Raw genomic sequence first — 18,217 nt, 5'->3', positions numbered from 1 at the left:
AGAGCAGAGTTAAGAAAGGAAATATATAATAGAAGGGATCATAGATAGGTATGAAAGAATTTGAATAAAAGAAAGATTTCGCTGGTCCAGCAATTCAATTTGACTTAATAATACTCAACATAGAGTTTAATAATGCTGAGTCTAGACTAATAGGTGGTGACATATGATATTGTTCATTCAATTGCTGATATGTTTGTACGTTTGAGTGTATGTAAGATTATTATTCAGAATAAAGTAAAAAAAAAGGAGGAGGAGGAGGAGGAGGAAATACTTTTGGCTGCAGAAGACCACACTGCAGTCTCCATAGTTAGAGAACTGTACAAGAGCCTTTATTGAAGATCTCAGCATACAGACAAGCACATGAAATCATGTAATCTCTGAATTGCAGGCTGCATTGTTTTGTCTTGTTAATGTGAATGTGGAAGTCACAGGGCAATGCTTATTGTAGAATATGCATTTTTATAGTTAGAATGATAGGGCCATAGAGTTGGAAGATACATGTGTCTTCAGATCTGGCAAAACAGAAACTAGTTGTGAATTTTACAGGTTTAAAGGATAGTTTCATGTCCATGTTAGACTAAAGAATAAATAGTTTCTAATTTTAAAAAAACATGGGCACTGAACGTGGTTGTGTGTTGAAAGACTGAGCTGGCTCCCTAAACACTAGAAAGCAGCCATTTGTTGAGTGAGGTAGCCATCAGCCTGACAAGTCCACGCTGGTGAGGCTTCTGGCTTCATTCAGGGTGTGCATCATCTAGACGCCACACCCTCAAATGCCGCCCAAAGCCGGAGCTTTTTGCCTGTGTATTTCAGGCCATATATAACATACCAGTGTAACACCAACCAGTCACAGCTCAAAGATCACAGTACAAAAGGAGAAGAAAATGTCTTACCAGGAACAGCTTTCTGTATGTCCAGCGTGAGAGATGCGGAAATGCCCTGTACAAATACACAGACTTCTTCATAGGAAGACCCATCTATTGGGAAACTGTTGATCAAGACAATCTCATCTCCTGGAACTAGCTTTCCTCTAGCTGCCTGTTAAAATTGAAGTTGTTTAGTCAGGTGCAGTATCAAATGAAACATGTATAAAGACTGTCTATCAATCTGCTGCGCTACAGAAGAAATGTTGGGGACAAGTAATGTGACATTCATTCTTGGGATAGATAACTTGGACTATGTCTGCACTCCAAAAAACAAATGTCTTAACTCAGAGGCATTGGCTTTGCATGCCTGAGTTCCCAGGTCCAATCATCCCAGGAAGAGCAAAGAAAGACATATCTGAAAGACTAAAGTACTTCTGCCAGTTACTGTCAACAGTACTAAGCTAGTGAGATGAATGGGCTGAAGGCTATTGTACTTCCAAGATATAACCAGTAATTTAAAATGAATTAATCCCATTTCATTCGCATCTGTCCCATTTCAGGTCCATTGTGCCCCAGATTATACATTTCAAATGGTGCTGCTGATGGTGGAGGATGAGAAATTGTACATAAGATGAAGGGTAATCCACTCAAGCTGAGTTCTACCCCACACACTGACTATGAGGCAGGTGTGCTTATTCTATTCTGCTATTTTTCGTTTGGACTCAACTCCCCTTTTTCAGTTTCCTTACTTAGCCCTGTCTCTGTGTTGTTGTTGCTTCATTTTTTTTTTCTTTCCCTTTCCAGAAATGTCTATTGATTTCCAGGAGGGTGTGGATTGTTCTGGTAGTGTTACGGGGGCTGCCTTAGTAGCATTTTTATTAGAAATGGAAACCATTTTTTATTAGAGATGGGCCAATAAAGATCTATGAGGAGCACATGTGCTTTTACCAACTGTATCTTGTTCAGAACCTTCTGCAATATTTTGATTGGTGGGGATGCATATAATGTTCCCTTTGGCCATGCATAATAATATTCCCTTTGGCCATTTGTGCCCTATGCACATGTGTCCCTTTCTAATGTGTAATATCTGCTCAGTCTGTGATTCTGTGGAGATGCAAAGAGGTCTATCTCAAAAAGTCCCAACAATTGATTCAAGTTGTTGAAAATTTCCATATGTGATCTAAAGGTGGGGCAGTCATTATATATAAAAATCTAATACAGTCCATGTTATTGTAATGTAGCACTGTCCATGATGAGGTACCACGGCTATGTGTGGTGCCAGGATCGCCACCTTCGTGATTGTAGTGTAGGCAGCAGTTTTTGGGCTGGAGAATCACCTCTCCCATTCCAGAATGACCGAAGAGAACACTGTAGACAAAGGTCTCTCAGATGCGTCTTTTATTCTTATACAAAGTTCCAATATGTACAGCAATATACAAACATCTACACAGTCCAACATCTATCTACAGATGAAGCCACAAAGTCAACTGACTGTAATGGAATCCTCAGCCAACTGTCAAAATCAACTGTCAACGGAATGTTCAAATTCCCCCCAGCCAGCGTTTGATTGGCTGATGACCCCTGGCTGGTGAGTGGCTGACCTGTTGCTATGAAATTCCACATAGTACATTTTATTATGGACTCTGTCCCAACAGTCCACCTATGGCAAGAGTCAACCTGCAAGTATAATTTGGCAATCTGATCTAAACATACTTATTTCTGAAACCACCTGGTCATGCATTTGGACCCCCCCCCCATAAATCACGGTCAGCATTGATGAGGGAGGGATGGTATTTAACACCCATAAGATTATCAAAAATGGTGAAAGACACCTCCCCAAAATACTAGAGAGGTTGTTCCTATTTACAAATATGGTTGGATTGTCCCAAGGTTAGAGCTTTCTGGAATGTTTTAAATCATGAAACAATTGGTACGATTTTGCCCAGATCTTCTAATGCTTTCAATTTACAGCAAGGACAATAGCCACCAGAAAAATCACAAACTTGTCACATTCCTCATCTCAGCGGCCAGAACTGAAATCATGTGATGTTGGAAAACAGGAGATGTTCAACTGAGCAACTGGTGGACAAGGATTTGGGACACATGGTTGTTAGAAAAACTCTCCCACATCTTCAGGTCTTGCAGTGGACAAAAGAAGACACAAACTTTTTTTGAAGATTGATCTGTTTTTATTGAATATGCTAATTAAAACATGAACAATATTGGACCACCAACCCATCTGTTAGACTGGGGATTCTCACAGATATAATATGTTTAGGGTAGGGATGATGACGGTTAGCATGCTTTGCAGTGGCCTCTCTCTCTCTCTCTCTCTCTCTATATATATATATATATATATATATATGTAGAAATAGAGATGAGGCTTGGGTAGAGGGGGGCTTGGAGGAAACAGATGACCTGCTATCAAAGACCTTGAGTCTGTGCTCAGTGGCCTGATATGCAGAGGGAGCTTGGTGAGAGCTGGTAGAAGATGGAAGGGGGGCTTGAGAAAAACAGCCTGTGACTAAGGGAGGAGCAATAGATAATGGGGTTTAATATATCAATTTTGACTGAGTTTGGCAGTCTCAGCTTAAAAGCCGAATTGGTGAATTATTGACTCTGGATCTTTCAATAAAGCTCTGTTTACTTTTAAAAAGTCTGGCTCATTAATTGTGCCAGGGACTGAATTCCCCTTTGTTTTGGACCATCTTTTGGAGAGACACTCTGCATTTGGTTTCACTAACTGAGATGACACCCTGGACTCTGAATATTATTGCCATCCACGGAAAAATCATCTTCCTGTAAAACTCTTTTTGCTGATCCTCAAGGCTCTTAAAATGCATTTTGTGTTGGTTGTATTGATTGTTTGCAAAGCTATTATTATATCCGTTAAAACTAAAAAATAAAATTTCCATATGTAATGTCCATTCTCCTGGATGAATGTGGTGCCGACTTAAGTAGTCTGCTGTCACATTCAACTTTCCCTTTAAATACATTGCTGTTACCGAGCAAACATGCCGCTCCGACCACCAAATTTGTTTCCTTTATTCCTCCATCTTCTGTAAAACTGTAGAGCACCTTGCTTGTTTATGTATGCCCCCTTGACCCTTGCCCTTCTTGGTTGACCGTACAGGGAGGAGATGTTATAACATCTGCTCTTCACCCAATAATAAATACATCTCTTTGGGAAGGTACTGTACCAACATCTTTGAAACAGGCAATTGTAAGGCCTTTGCGGAAGAAACCTTCCCTTGACCCCCTATCCATGAGCAATTATAGACCTGTCTCCCTGTTACCATTCTTGGGCAAGGTGATTGAGAGGGCAGTCGCTTTTCAGCTCCAGGCGGTCTTGGATGAAACCATTATCTTGACCCATTTCAAACTGGTTTCAGGGCGGGCTACGGAGTTGAGACTGCCATGGTCGCCTTAGTCGATGACCTCCGTCTGGCCACCAACAGAGGAGATATAACTCTGTTGGTGCTCTTAGACATCTCAGCGGCCTTCGATACCATCGACCATGGTATCCTTCTGGAACGCCTGGGAGAATTAGGTATCGGGGGCACTGCGCTCCAGTGAGTCCGCTCCTATCTCTCGGGAAGGTTCCAGATGGTGAAGCTGGGGGACAGCTGCTCTCGGAAAAGGCGCCATTCTGTCCCCCATGCTATTTAATATTTACATGAAGCCGCTGGGAGAGATCATCCAGAGCCATGGAGCCCAGTGTTATCAGTACGCTGATGACACCCAGATCTATCTCTCCATGTCTCCGACTGACACAGTGACTAAGGATGGCATCTCTCCTCTGGATGCCTGCCTGGGGTCAGTAATGGGTTGGATGAGGAAAAACAAACTCAGATTGAATCCAGAGAAAACAGAGGTACTCATGATAGGTTCGCCTGGCCCAGGCAGGGAAATTTGTCATCCTGTCCTTGATGGGATTAAACTTCCCCTGAAGGACAAAGTACGTAGTTTGGGAGTACTCCTGGATTCACCGCTATGTTTATCATCTCAAATAGATGCGATGGCCAGGAGTGCCTGGTATCAGCTTCGGCTGATACGCCAGTTGCGTCCCTGTCTGGACCGAGGGGACCTAGAAAAAGTAGTACATGCACTGGTAACCTCTCGTTTGGATTTCTGCAATGCGCTCTACATGGGGCTACCTTTGTATCAGGTTCGGAAACTTCAACTGATACAAAATGCAGGAGCCAGGCTAATTACGGGTACAACGAGATTTGATCATATAACACCTATTTTAAAATCTCTACACTGGCTGCCAATTTGTTTCCGGTCCCAGTACAAAGTGTTGGTTATTACCTTTAAAGCCCTAAATGGCTTGGGCCCGGGTTACTTGAGGGAACGCCTCTCCCTGCATAATCCTCTCCGCACACTCAGAATTTCTGGAAAACTGTCTCTTAACCAACCTAAAGTGAGATTGGCGTCAACTCAACAAAGGGCCTTTTCGGCCATGGCGCCCTCTCTATGGAATGCCTTACCTGAAGGGATCCGCCTTAGTGGATCAGTGGAAGCCTTTAAGAAGGCTTTAAAAACTCATCTCTTCCTTCAAGCCTTCCCTCCTAATTCCGTTTAAGAATATATTCCCCTATTGATGTATAGTATCTATGATTCTTGATTTTAATAATGTCATTGGATGTTTTTAAATTTTGGTCGCATTTAATCTATTTTAATTATGTACTTTTAAGATGTGGTTTCTACTGTTTTTATTGTCTGTTTTTAACAATTTCTGTACACCGCTTTGATCATTGGAAAAGCGGTTAATAAATGAACAATTTATTATTATTATTATTAATATGCATGTACTGTTATGTTGTCCGTCGTTATTAGGGCATGTCTCATTTGTACCTGTTCCTTAAAACTGAGCAGTGATAACGTTGCTGCCTTTAGCTCTAGGAAGGACAGGTTGCTCACCTGTAACTGTGTTTCTTCGAGTGGTCATCTGTGAATTCACACAAATGGGTTATTTCTGCGCATGCGCAGCAAACTCAGAAACTTCTAGAATCTCTGGGCAGAAAGTCATGTAACTTTCTGCAGTATCTTTGCAACTTTTTGGCGGTAGCCCCGCCCATCCTGTATATAAAGCCCCTGGTGGCCCGCTCCTCTTCAGTTCCGAATGAGCCGCAAACAGCGCGACTAACAGCGTTGTAAAGTGAGCAGACACTGAGGGGAAGGATGGGTGGGTTTGTGTGAATTCGCAGATGACCACTCGAAGAAACACAGTTACAGGTGAGCAACCTGTCCTTCTTCTTCGTGGTCTCTGCGAATCACACAAATGGGTTAGACTAGCGAGCTGTGGTCAATGGAGGAGGGAGTGTCAAGAATAAACAATGAAACAATCAACAATAAAGTATGTAAACCAAACAACTGTGTAATTTATTGACAGTGCCAAGGTTTCAGGATTTAGTGCATGGCAGAGAGTAACACTGCCCTCCCAAAAGCTGCTTCATGCCTGGCCCTGGCATCCAGCCTATAGTGTTTAATAAATGTTGATGGCTGGGACCAGACAGCAGCTTTGCATACATCCTCTAGTGAGATCCCTGTTAAAAAAGCCGAGGATGCTGCTACCGCCCTGGTTGCGTGGGCTCTAACCCGGCCTGGCAAGGGCTTACCCGCCAGTTCGTAGCAGAGGTGGATGGTGTTGGACACCCATTTGGAGAACCTCTGCGGTGAAACTGGCAGCCCCTTCTTGGCTTCGGAGTAGCACACAAACAGTCTCTCCGAACGCCTGGAAGCAGATGTTCTGTCCAAGTAAAATGCCAGTGCCCTGCGGACATCCAGGGCATGGAGCTGACGTTCAGAGTCTGTGGTCGGGTTAGGAGCCAGAGTGGGCAAAGCAATGTCCTGGTTCATATGAAAAGCAGACACCACCTTTGGCAAAAAAGTAATGTCAGTACGGAGAACCACCTTGTCTTTGTGGAAACGGACAAAGGGTTGGTCCATTCGAAGGGCACACAACTCACCAGCACGTCGGGCTGATGTTATAGCTACCAGAAAGGCTGTCTTCCAAGTAAGAAGTCTAAGGTCCGTGGTAGCTAGGGGTTCAAAGGGCTTGGAGACTAGACGAGCCAGAACAGTGTTTAGATTCCACTGCGGCAGGGGGTCAAGGACCGGCGGGTGCAAATTATTAAATCCCTTAAGGAACCTCTTTATAAGAGGGTCCCTAAATAAGGAGGGTTTGTCCCGAAACAAATAGTGGGAAGAGATGGCAGACAGGTAGCATTTAATAGAACTCAAGGAGAGACCTGCCTCAGCCAGAGTCATGAGGAAGTCCAGGACTGCCGGGATGGAAACACGGGATGGTGGGATTTCCTTGGTCTGTAAAAAGGCAAGGAACTTGTCCCATTTGTAAGCATCGGAACTTTGGGTAGACGGTCTCTGAGCTGCTTTGATTATTTCCTGTACGCCTGGCGGGAGCGAGGTCAGGATCGAATCCTCCATGCCACCAATGGGAGCGACTGCATCTCTGGATGGTGAACTTGCCCGTCGTGTAGGGAAAGTAGATCGGTCCGGTGCTCTAGGCGAAGATGATCCCGGGCCCGTTGAAGCAGAGGGGCAAACCATGGTTGTCTGGGCCACCACGGGGTGATCAGGATTGCATTCGTGGAATCTATCCACATTTTTGCTAGTACTCTGGTCACTAGTGGAAAGGGGGGAAATGCATAAAGGAAGTGGTTTGTCCATTGAAATTGGAAAGCATTTCCCAGAGAGCCGGGTGCACGAACCCGTGAGCAGTATTTGTTCAGTTGGGCATTGCTGGGGGAAGCAAATAGTTCCACCGTCGGTGTGCCCCACCGTTGAAAAAGAAAGGAGACTACATCTGGGTGTAGTCTCCATTCGTGACATGTCGTTGGAGATCTGCTCAGTTGATCTGCCAGGTCGTTTTCGTCTCCTGGGAGATGGATGCACTGAAGCAGGATGCTGTGTTGGATACACCATTCCCAGACTCGAAGTGTGATGTCTAGGAGAGTCTTTGATCTCGTACCTCCTTGTTTGTTGAGGTAGAACATAGTTGTGGTGTTGTCCGTTAGGAGGAGCACCACTTTGTTTGAGAGTAGACTCTGAAAGGCCCTGAGCGCTTTTTCCACCGCCAGCATTTCCAATGCGTTGATGTGGAGACTTGACTCCTTGTGAGTCCATTTGTCCTTGACGGTCAGACCCATTGCGTGGGCTCCCCATCCTTGTAGGGATGCATCTGTAGTCAAGGTTATCTCTGGCTGGGGTGGAGTGAAGGGCATACCGGAGCATACGTTGTCCGGCTGGAGCCACCATCTCAGGGAAGTTTGGACCTTTCTCGGGATGGTGAGGATCTTGTCGGGATGGTCCCTTACTGGATCGAAGGTGGACAGGAACCAAGATTGTACAGGTCTGAGGCGCAGTCTTGCCCAAGACGTGACAAAAGTTGTGGAGGCTAAGTGTCCCATTGCCACCTGTACTACACGGGCTGGTAGATGTCTGTACCGTAGGCAAGCTCGTATGGCAATCGCCAGGGTTTGAAACTTGGATCGTGGAAGGTAGGCTTTGGCTGACTCTGAGTCCAGAAGCGTTCCTATAAAATCGATCTGCCTGGATGGAGTCAAATGAGACTTTTCGCGGTTGACTCGAAGTCCTAATGATGCCAGAAGGTCTTGGGCAAAGTCCATCTGGTGCTGGAGGGACTCCTTGGACGAAGCGGTGAATAGCCAATCGTCCAGGTAAGGAAAGACTATAATCCCTTGTCGACGAAGGTAAGCGACGACGGGGGCCATACATTTTGTGAAAACTCTCGGCGCAGACTGAAGGGAAGAACCTTGTATCGAAAGAAATCTGGTCCGACGGTGAAGGCAAGGAATCTGCGATGATCGTCTCGTATCGCGATATGAAAATAGGCGTCCTTCAAGTCGAGCGTGGCGAACCAGGCGTCCTTCTGCAAGAGTGGTAGAATAGAAGCAAGAGTTACCATCCTGAAGCGTTTGTACACTATGAAGGAGTTTAGTGCACGCAAGTCCAAAATAGGCCTAAGGCCTTCAGGTTTTTTAGGGACAATAAAGTACTTAGAGAAGAAGCAGTATCGAGCCTGAGAAGGGTGTACGGGCTCGATAGCGCCCTTGTCCAAGAGGGAGCACACTTCGTCGAGAAGGGTGTCCGAGGGGACGGTGGTAATAATAGCTCCGGTGGTCGAGAGCTCAGAAAACTCTAGGGCGTAACCCCTTCGAACTATGTTGAGAGCCCAAGAGTCTGTAGTAATGGATGCCCAGGTGTTAAAAAAGGGCCGTAGGTTATTGGTTGGCGAGGAGACGAAGTGCGCAGGAAGGCTTCAGAATCGTTTCTTGCCTCTTGCGTCTTTCTTTTTGTAGCCCTGCTGATAGCGGTTTTGAGGCTGTTAGCGACGGTCCTGGTGGGATGGTGAATGAGGACGCCCGCCTTGATGACCAGGATCCTGGGGTTGGAATTGTCGTTCGGGCTGATGAAACCGTTGTTGACCATGATGGAACCAGCTACGCTGACCACTGTAACGTTGTCTTTGGGGTCTAGCGCTGGATGTAGACATGCCGTGTTTCTTGGCTGCTGTCTTCATTCTGTATCTAAAGCTCAGTTTTTCATCGGTCTCTTTGTTAAAGAGACCGGAATTATCAAAGGGCATATCCTCAATTGCTGCTTTGGCCTGTGGTGTTAAATCCGAAGAACGTAGCCAAGCATAGCGTCGGAGAGCCACGGAGCCCGAGAGAATCTTAGAGGAGCAGTCAGTAGAATGTCTCGCCGAGATAATCTGCTGGCCTCCTACTGAGTGTACTTCGTTACGGATGGCCATCATGATCCTCTTCTTGTCCTCTGGGAGGTCACTGAGGACAGGGTCCATTCTCTCCATAAGGAGTTGAACATAGGCCCCCATACATGCAGCATAATTGGCAATTTTTATGTCCAACGCAGCAGAGGCGTAAAACTTTTTTGCCAGACCGTCGATTTTCCTACTCTCCTTGTCCATCGGTGACGAGGAGGGGCGTGCGGCAAAGGAAGTCTGAGAACCTTCTACAATGGCCGAGTTGGGTTTGGGATGGTTAAACAACCAAGTCGGTCCCGAGGGTGTGACCCTGTAGAGGTTCTCTATTTTTCTGGATGTAGAGGCTATCGACGCCGGTGTATCCCAAGACCTCTTGGCAATTTTTTCCAGAGAGGGCAAGAAAGCCAGGGACGGAGGAGCAGGAGCACAGCCATGGATACGGCGTTCTACTGGGTCGAGTGCGTCGTCCTCAGGATAGGACACCTCCAGTTTGAGGGCGTCGGCCATTCTGATGACTTTATCCGAGAAAGAACGGACATCGTCTGTTGGAGATGGGGCATCCGGCTCGCCAAAAGCCATAGATTGTTCAACCTCTGGCTGTAACGAGGGAGAAACAGAACGAGAGCGAGAGATGGATGGAGATCTACTGTCCCTATGACTCGGTGGCGATTGATCTCTAGATGGAGAGCGACGCCCGGTCAGGTCATTTTGAGGAGAGCGGGGCCTCATTCTCGTAGGGCCTGGGACTTTACGGTGGAGATGGTCTGCGTCCACCGGCAGCAAGTATTGGCCCGTATGGTAATCGAATACCAGGTCAGGATAGATGTCGAAAAGGTCTCTATCCGGCTGGTCATAGCCTGGGGAACGGTTGTGGCGGTTTCCGTCCAGGGCTTCGTCAGCCTCCGTTCCCAATGTAGCTCTATCCCTTATGGGGGGTAAGGCCTTATCCCGTGTGGTACGGGATGATGAGGTTCTATCCCGTCGGGAACGGGATGGTGACCGAGAGGGCTGTCTCTGCCTCTGCGGAGAGAGTGGTGCATCTGAGTCCGGAATTTCACCTTCGGACTGTGATGAGTCATCCACAGGGACAATCTCTAAGTCAGGATCTTGGACCGAGAGGTGAGAAGAAATCAGGACCTTCGGTTCCAGTGGCGGAGGAGCTGAGCCAGAGGGAAACTCCGGGAGATGAGTGGCAGCTGGACGTGAGTCCGGTGGAGGAACCGACACCGTGCTTGGAGGACCTCTACGCCTGGTCTTTGGCGGCGGGGATGCCGATCTGGCTCTCCTGGACTCTCGTCCTTCCTTCGGAGCCCTCGGGGGCTTTTGTTTGTCTGCATGAGCCCTCTTAGAGGGTTTGTCAGCCTTAGATTTTGGGGCGTTCGAAGGCTGAGCTTCGGATGTCGTAGGCCGAAAAACCTTGTCGTATAGAGCCGCTTTAAGTTTTTGGTCTCTATTTTTTAATGCTTGGGCAGTCATGGACTTACAGAATTTGCAAGTCCCAGGAATATGGCCCTCCCCCAGGCACAAGACACATTTGTCATGTCCGTCCGACATAGGGAATTTGGCTCCGCATTTAATGCATTGCTTAAATGAGGCCATAGCGGTTGGCAAGCCGTTACCAGGTGGTGACGAGAGAGTGGTCAGTGCAGTCCGTGGTCAAACGAGAGAGGTAAAACAAGTCCAATTCGTGATCCAAGAGTGGTCAAGTCCGGTCTTTGGTCAGTGTCCATCAGAGATTCTAAATCTAACAAAGCGAAGTTCCTCAAGCTGCTTGCGCGGCGGAATGAAGGAACTGAAGAGGAGCGGGCCACCAGGGGCTTTATATACAGGATGGGCGGGGCTACCGCCAAAAAGTTGCAAAGATACTGCAGAAAGTTACATGACTTTCTGCCCAGAGATTCTAGAAGTTTCCGAGTTTGCTGCGCATGCGCAGAAATAACCCATTTGTGTGATTCGCAGAGACCACGAAGAAGAAATGTATGTTTCATTTCCTACCTGGTGTTGTCCACGATCCTTGTGTAGTGAGATGGTTGCTGTGCGCTCCCCATCCTACCAGGCTTGCTGTTGTTATCCAAGCCTGCTCCTTCCTCGTTAATATTATTCTTTTGTTCAAGTTTTCATCAATGATCCACCTCTACATCTCCTTCCTCACTGTCATTGGGATGTGTATTAGACAATGTTTTTTCTTTCCAATATCTAGTTGATAGGATTCAAAGAATGATCTATGCTTCTAATAGAAAAGTACTGAAATTCCATCTAGTGATATCTGGTTACACAAATTATATGACTTTAGACAGATAAATTAACTTTTCATACTCAAAGAAAGACAGTGGCAGACTTTTACAAGATGTGGGAGCCTTTAATAATTTATATGAAAGACGTAAAAGGTCTTATACAGTGATAATTTTTGGTTGAGTTGGAAACAGTCTAGTATATAAATTTTAGGTGAACATGTTTGGATACGTTTTCATAGCTGATCCACCACTTCATCTTCTTCCTTGCTTTCATTGGGATGTGTTTTAGATATTGTTTTCCCCACAATATCTAATTGATATGGATTGAGAAGCAACTGCAGTGATCTTAAGTAGAAATATCCCCAAGTCAACAAATGTGTGGCTGAACTCAATAGCCCAATCACTTTGGCTAACCACATTATGTCTGCTGCTGTTGATCTTATCAGTGTTGCTACTACTGCTTTTATCTTTGACTTACTTTTGGTGGACAAACTGATCATTTTTTCTATTGTATTTATTGCCATTCCTAAATATGTTATTCTCATTGTCAGAATCAATTGACTTTTCTCATAATCTACTAGTAACCCATATTTCTCCTCTAATGCCATCTGTACATCCATCCTGATCTGTGACATTGAACTTGCTATCAATGAAATGTCATACAGATATGGATAAATCTGAATACTTGTTTTCCTTAGAAATGCTATCAGTTGTATTAACACCTTTCTGAATAACCTTGGAGCCAATGTTAGCCCAAAAGGTAGAGTTTTGAATTGGTAATGCCTGTTCTGATATGCACATCTGAGATATTTTCTGCTTTCTCTAGACATTGGAACATGTAGATAAGCTTCCTTCAGGTCTATTGAAATCATCAGATCCCTTTCCTTAAGCTTTCCTTGGTAGTTTGTAAAGTTTCCATCTTCAATCTGAAGAACCACACATAATTGCTGAGATACTTTAGATTCAAAACTGGATGGTATGTGCCATTGTTTTTGAGCACTGTAAAAAATATCACATATCTAATCATATCGTCTGGTGCTTCCTCTATCGCCTGTTTCCGTGTTAAATGTTGTATTTCGTTTAGATTATTCTCTGCTTTTCTTTGGCATTGGAGAAGGAAAGTCTCATGCTTTTTGGTTTTTGTCAAAACATATTTAGAGGAATACTTGGAGGGTTTGTCAGTGGCACTAGGCTCAGTCATGGAGCTGTGGGCCATGGTCGTCGTAGCACTTGGCCTGCTCTTGGGGCTCTGGGCTACAGAGTGAGCAGCCGCTGCTACCAAATCTGAAGCAGCCGGGGCCGAAGCAGATCGGGGAACCTCCTGTGGCTTGAGGACCCCCTGATAGATGGCAGGCGTCAAGCCGGACTCCCAATTTTTTCTGGCCTGTGAAGTCATTGCCTTGCACAGTGGGCAAGCCTTCGTGTTGTGTGTCTCTCTGAGACACAAAAGGCAGGAGGAATGGGGGTCTTGAACGGGGATCTTACCCCCACAGACGTCGCACTTTTTAAATGTGCCGGAGACATTGTGCAGTGAGCCGAAATCCAAGAGTGAAGTCAAGACAAGCCGAATGGTCAACAGTACATGGAGGGGTCAGATCAATCGTAGTCAAAAAACGGTCTGAGTCAAAGTCCAGTGATTAAGTCAGAATGAAGCAGAAGCGAAGTTCCCAAACAGCTAACATGGTGGAAAAAAGGAACGGGAAAAGAGCGGGAACACAGGGCTTTATAAGGGATGGGCGGAGCTACCGCTAAAAGTTGCAAAATAAACTTTGCCCAGTGATGCCAAAAGTTTCCGAACAGCACTGCGCAGGTGCAGTACAACCCATTTGTATGTATTCGCAGATGACCACTCGAAGAAATACTGTTACAGGTAAGCAACCTTCCCTTACACTGTATAACTGTCCAATGATGCTGGCATCCCTCGATACCAAGGGAGCAACCTGAAAGAAGTCTCAATTTCGAATGAAATGGAACCAGAATGTGTGTCAGAGTGACCATTTTTGGCTCGGAGGCAAAGAAGTGATCATTGGTTGTGGTTTGAGGGACAAACTGTAGGAGATATAAAGGCTTTGAGAAGGAGGGGGAACAACATGGCCCTGAATTTGGCAAAGCGCTCGCAGCTAGTGACCTTCGGTAAGAAGGAAACACTATGGACCTGAATCAGGGATGCAAGAGCCAGTGGTGCACCTCATGGCCCAAAATTGATAGAGCGCTTGCTGATAGTTAACCTCGGTACAGAGGGAACAACTATGGCTTTGAGCCCAAACCAACATCATCCATACTGGCTGTTGAGAACAGCTAATCGCGGCCACAAAACGAACCCAGTGGCAGCAAGGAGCATGTGATGGTAACAATAATGGCCCTCAGAAACTGAAAAGCCAGCTGCATTCAAATCCTCTTGTGCAGCTTAGAACAGTACCGACGTTGGGCTCTTAATATTCGCCTTCTCAAAGGAGAGTCAGGATGAAATGCAGTCATACAATGATGGCAACCTGGCTAACACCCTATATCGGTTTGACCCCGAAGAGTCGGGCTGATGAGGGTAGAAATCAAGCTGCAAGCCAATTGGTATTAGTCCTGAAAGTCAGGAACCGATGAAGATCAAAGCCTGGCAGCCAGCCAATCAGTTTGGCCCAGAGAGTCAGGGACCGACGAGAATCGAGGTCGGGCTAGAAGTCAATCAGTATGACTTTAGAGAATCAGGCACCAACGAGGATCAAAGTCAGGTTGCCATCCTGTTGGTATGGAACTGATGAGGATTGATGTTGGGCTGCCAGGCAACCAGTTTGATCCCCGAAGAGTCAGAGAACAACGAGGGTCGAAGTCAGGCTGCAAGCCAAGCAGTATGACCCTGGAGAGTCAGGGACCAATGAGGATCCATATTGGACTGCCAGCCAAACAGTTTGACCCTGAAGAGTCAGAGATCGATGAAGATCCAAGTCTTGCAGCCAGCCAAATGGTTTGACCTTGGAGAGTCAGGGACCGACGAGGCTCAAAGCTGGGCTATAAGCCAATCGGTATGACTCCAGAGTAGGACCAATGCAGATCAAAGTTGGGCAGCCAACCAATTGGTTTGACAACGGAGAGTCAGGGACCAATGATTGTTGATGTCAGGCTGCAAGCCAATCGGTATGACCCTAGGGAGTCAGGGACTGATGAGGATCCACGTTGGGCTGCCATCCAGTCAGTGTGACCCCAGAGAGTCAGGGACTGATGCAGATCGAGGTTGGGCAGCCATCCAAATGGTATGATCCTGGAGAGTCAGGGACCGATGAGGATCCACGTTGGGCTGCCATCCTGTCGGTATGACCCCGGAGAGTCAGGGACCAATGAGGATCCATGTTGGGCTGCCAGCCAAATGGTTTGACCCCAAAGAGTCAGGGACCGATTAAGATCCAAGTTGTACAGCCATCCAAACAGTTTGACCCCAGAGAGTCAGGGATCGACGAGGCTCAAAGATGGGCTCAAAGCCAATTGGTATGATTCCGAAGAGTCAGGGACCGATGAAGATCCACGTTGGCCTGCCAGTCAAACAGTTTGACCCCGAAGAGTCAGGGACCGATGAAGATCCAAGTCGTGCAGCCAGCCAAACTGTTTGACCCCAGAGACTCAGGGACCAATGAGGCTTAAAGTTGGGCTCGAAGTCAATTGGTATGATTCCGAAAAGTCAGGAACCGATGAGGATCCATGTTGGGCTGCCAGCCAAATGGTTTGAATCCAGAGAGACAGAGACCAATGAGGATCCACGTTGGTCTGCAAGCCAGTCAGTTTCATTCCAGAGAGTCAGGGACTGATGATGATGACATCCAATTGGTTTGATCCTGGGGAGCCAGGACCAGCAAGGACTGAAGTCAAGGCAGCCAGTAACAACTTCTCTTCAGGAGAATGAGGAGACAAAGGCCAGGTGAATGGTCCTCAGACAGTTTGTCCGCAGCAAAAGAGCGTCTCTAGCCACCTCAGAGATAAGAGGTGAAAATTGTGCCCATGAAGCAGGCGCCATTTTAAAAATTTTGCTCAGGAATAATGGGGCTTTGCCAAGTGTGCCAGTAAGGCGGACATTATTTGAAAACTGAAAGTATATGATTATCTAGAAAAACATAGCATTTGTTTTAAAATATGAACAACAATGTTAAAAATTACCACTAAAACGCAAATTGATCCTGTCAAATCGAGTTTTAAAGTCTGACAGAAAAACGAATCTCTGAAGAATTCCTAGATGCTGCTAGTGCGGCAGACAAAAGGAACTGAGGGTTTAGGTGGGAAACCGACTAATAAAGGCAGTTGGAGAGTGGGCAAGGCTACCACCAAAACACCTTTAATATCTCCAAGAAGGTTCTGAAGCTAACTGTGCATGCACAGAATAACCCATTTGTGTGATTCACAGAGACCACGAAGAAGAAGTTTGTACATTCAATAAAACAGTAACTGAACTGGAGTCAGGAAAAAAGTATTTACAAGACCTTCTGGAACAAAAAAACAGAGAAAAATTTAACCCTTGAAGAGAGCTTGGTTATTAAAGAAAAGACCATTTCAGATTTGAAGTGCATACTTTCTGATATGGAACATTCATCCAAACGTTGAAAAAGCTTGTTTTCCATGTGTTATGCCTTGTCTAAACCTGGGGTGCTCAAACTTTTTAAACAGGGGCCAGTTCACTGTCTCTCAGACCTTTGGATGGCCAGAATATAGGGTTTTAAAAAAAAACACAAAAAAAAACTATGAACAAATTCCTATGCACACTGTACATATCTTAATTTGAAATAAAAAAACAAAGCGGAAACAAATACAATATTTAAAATGAAGAACAAGTAAACTTAAATTAACAAACTTACAGGTCTAAAGAGATGGTCAATGTCCGGTTCCATATTTGTCACTGCTGGTCGTAAGAAGTGATGCAAGTGTGCATCAGTTAGTCTAGATCTGGTTGGAGATTTCAGATGTTTCATTCTGGAAAAGGTCTGTTCACAGACATAAGTGCTGCCAAACATGGTTGCCATTTTGAGTGCATGGTTCCTGAGATTAGGATATGTCTTAGAGGGGAGAGATGCATAGAAATTAGGAAGGCTGCTTGACTTGAATGCGCCTTTCAGAGAGTCACAATTCTGCAGTTCAGCCAGTTCCATTAGGTAAATTGTATCCACATTTTCAATATCAATAGAAAATGGGCTACGGAAAAGCTGTATGTTCTGTTCATGGAGATGAAGCTCTTTAAATCTTAATTGAAACTTCCTTTTTAACTTTTCCAGTGAATCCACACATGTTTTGTTTGGGAATGCAACCAATGGTTTTTCCACTAACAGATTTTGAGTTGTGAGGAGATGGCAGAAATTTTCCTCCTTCACTTGTTTGATGAGAAGGCCTAATCTTACTTCAAATGCTTTCACATGTGACTGCATATCACAGATGAGCTTCCCCTTTCCTTGAAGTTTCACACTGAACCTGTTAAGTTACTCTGTTATATCTGTCAGAAAGGCAAGGTGCCATTTCCATTCTGCATCACTGAGCTCTGGTACTTCTTTGTTTTTTGAAAGCAGAAAAGCTATAATCTGTGGAGTAAGTCATAGAAATGTTTCAAAACTCTCCCTCGACAAAGGCAGCGGACTTCTGTGTGGTACAGAACATCTTCATAGGCAACATGTAGCTCAGACAGAAATTCCTGAAATTGTCTGTGCTTTAATTCATTAGCTCTAATGAAGTTAACACAAGATACCACAACTTTCATAACAGAGTCCCACTTCAGTGATTTACTACACAGCGCCTGTTGGTGGACGAGGCAGTGTATGGCTATTGGATGAGAATGATTACGTTTGTCCATCTCTTGGTTAATGCGAGCAATTACTCCTTTCTTAGACCCCACCATGATCGGAGCACCATCAGTTGTCACACTGGCTAGTTTAGCCCAGTCCAGCTCCAAACCATTCACAGTTTGGCAAACCTTTTCATGGATATCCTCTCCTGTAGTTGTTCCTTTGATGCTTTGCAGTGCAGCAACCTCTTCTGTGACTTCAAAATAGTCATTCGTCCCACGAATAAAAATTAGAAGTTGTGCAGAATCACAAATATCATTACTTTTGTGGAGTGCCAAGGAAAAATAGGAAAGGTTTTTTTGCAGAGTTTTGCAAATGCTGATGCAAATTGTCTCCCATTTCTTCAATCCTTCATGTAATTGTAGGTCCTGAAAGACTCACTGTACTAAATAAATCGGCCTTCTCTGGACACATCTCTTTGGCAACAGAAAGAAGGCTTTCTTTAACAAATTCTCCCTCCATGAATGGTCTGCCAGCGCGCGCTATTAGCTTGGCAACTTGAAAACTTGCTCGCAGTGATGAAATATTTAGCTGCTTCTG

General features: G+C 45.3%; 1 protein-coding gene across 1 annotated transcript in view; it reads right to left on the bottom strand.

Annotated features, from left to right (window-relative positions):
- Positions 1 to 18,217, bottom strand: part of PDZD2 (PDZ domain containing 2) — a 403,520-nt gene that overhangs the window by 49,256 nt on the left and 336,047 nt on the right. Inside the window, exon 17 of the mRNA XM_042447846.1 lies at positions 894 to 1,038. Within this exon, the coding sequence (XP_042303780.1) occupies positions 894 to 1,038 (145 nt within the window). The remainder of the gene's footprint in view (positions 1 to 893; positions 1,039 to 18,217) is intronic.

Source organism: Sceloporus undulatus, chromosome 2 (assembly GCF_019175285.1).
Source record: "Sceloporus undulatus isolate JIND9_A2432 ecotype Alabama chromosome 2, SceUnd_v1.1, whole genome shotgun sequence".
Classification (NCBI taxonomy): domain Eukaryota; kingdom Metazoa; phylum Chordata; class Lepidosauria; order Squamata; family Phrynosomatidae; genus Sceloporus; species Sceloporus undulatus.
Note: the sequence above shows the minus strand (reverse complement) of the source record. Positions and strands in the feature narration are given on the sequence as shown.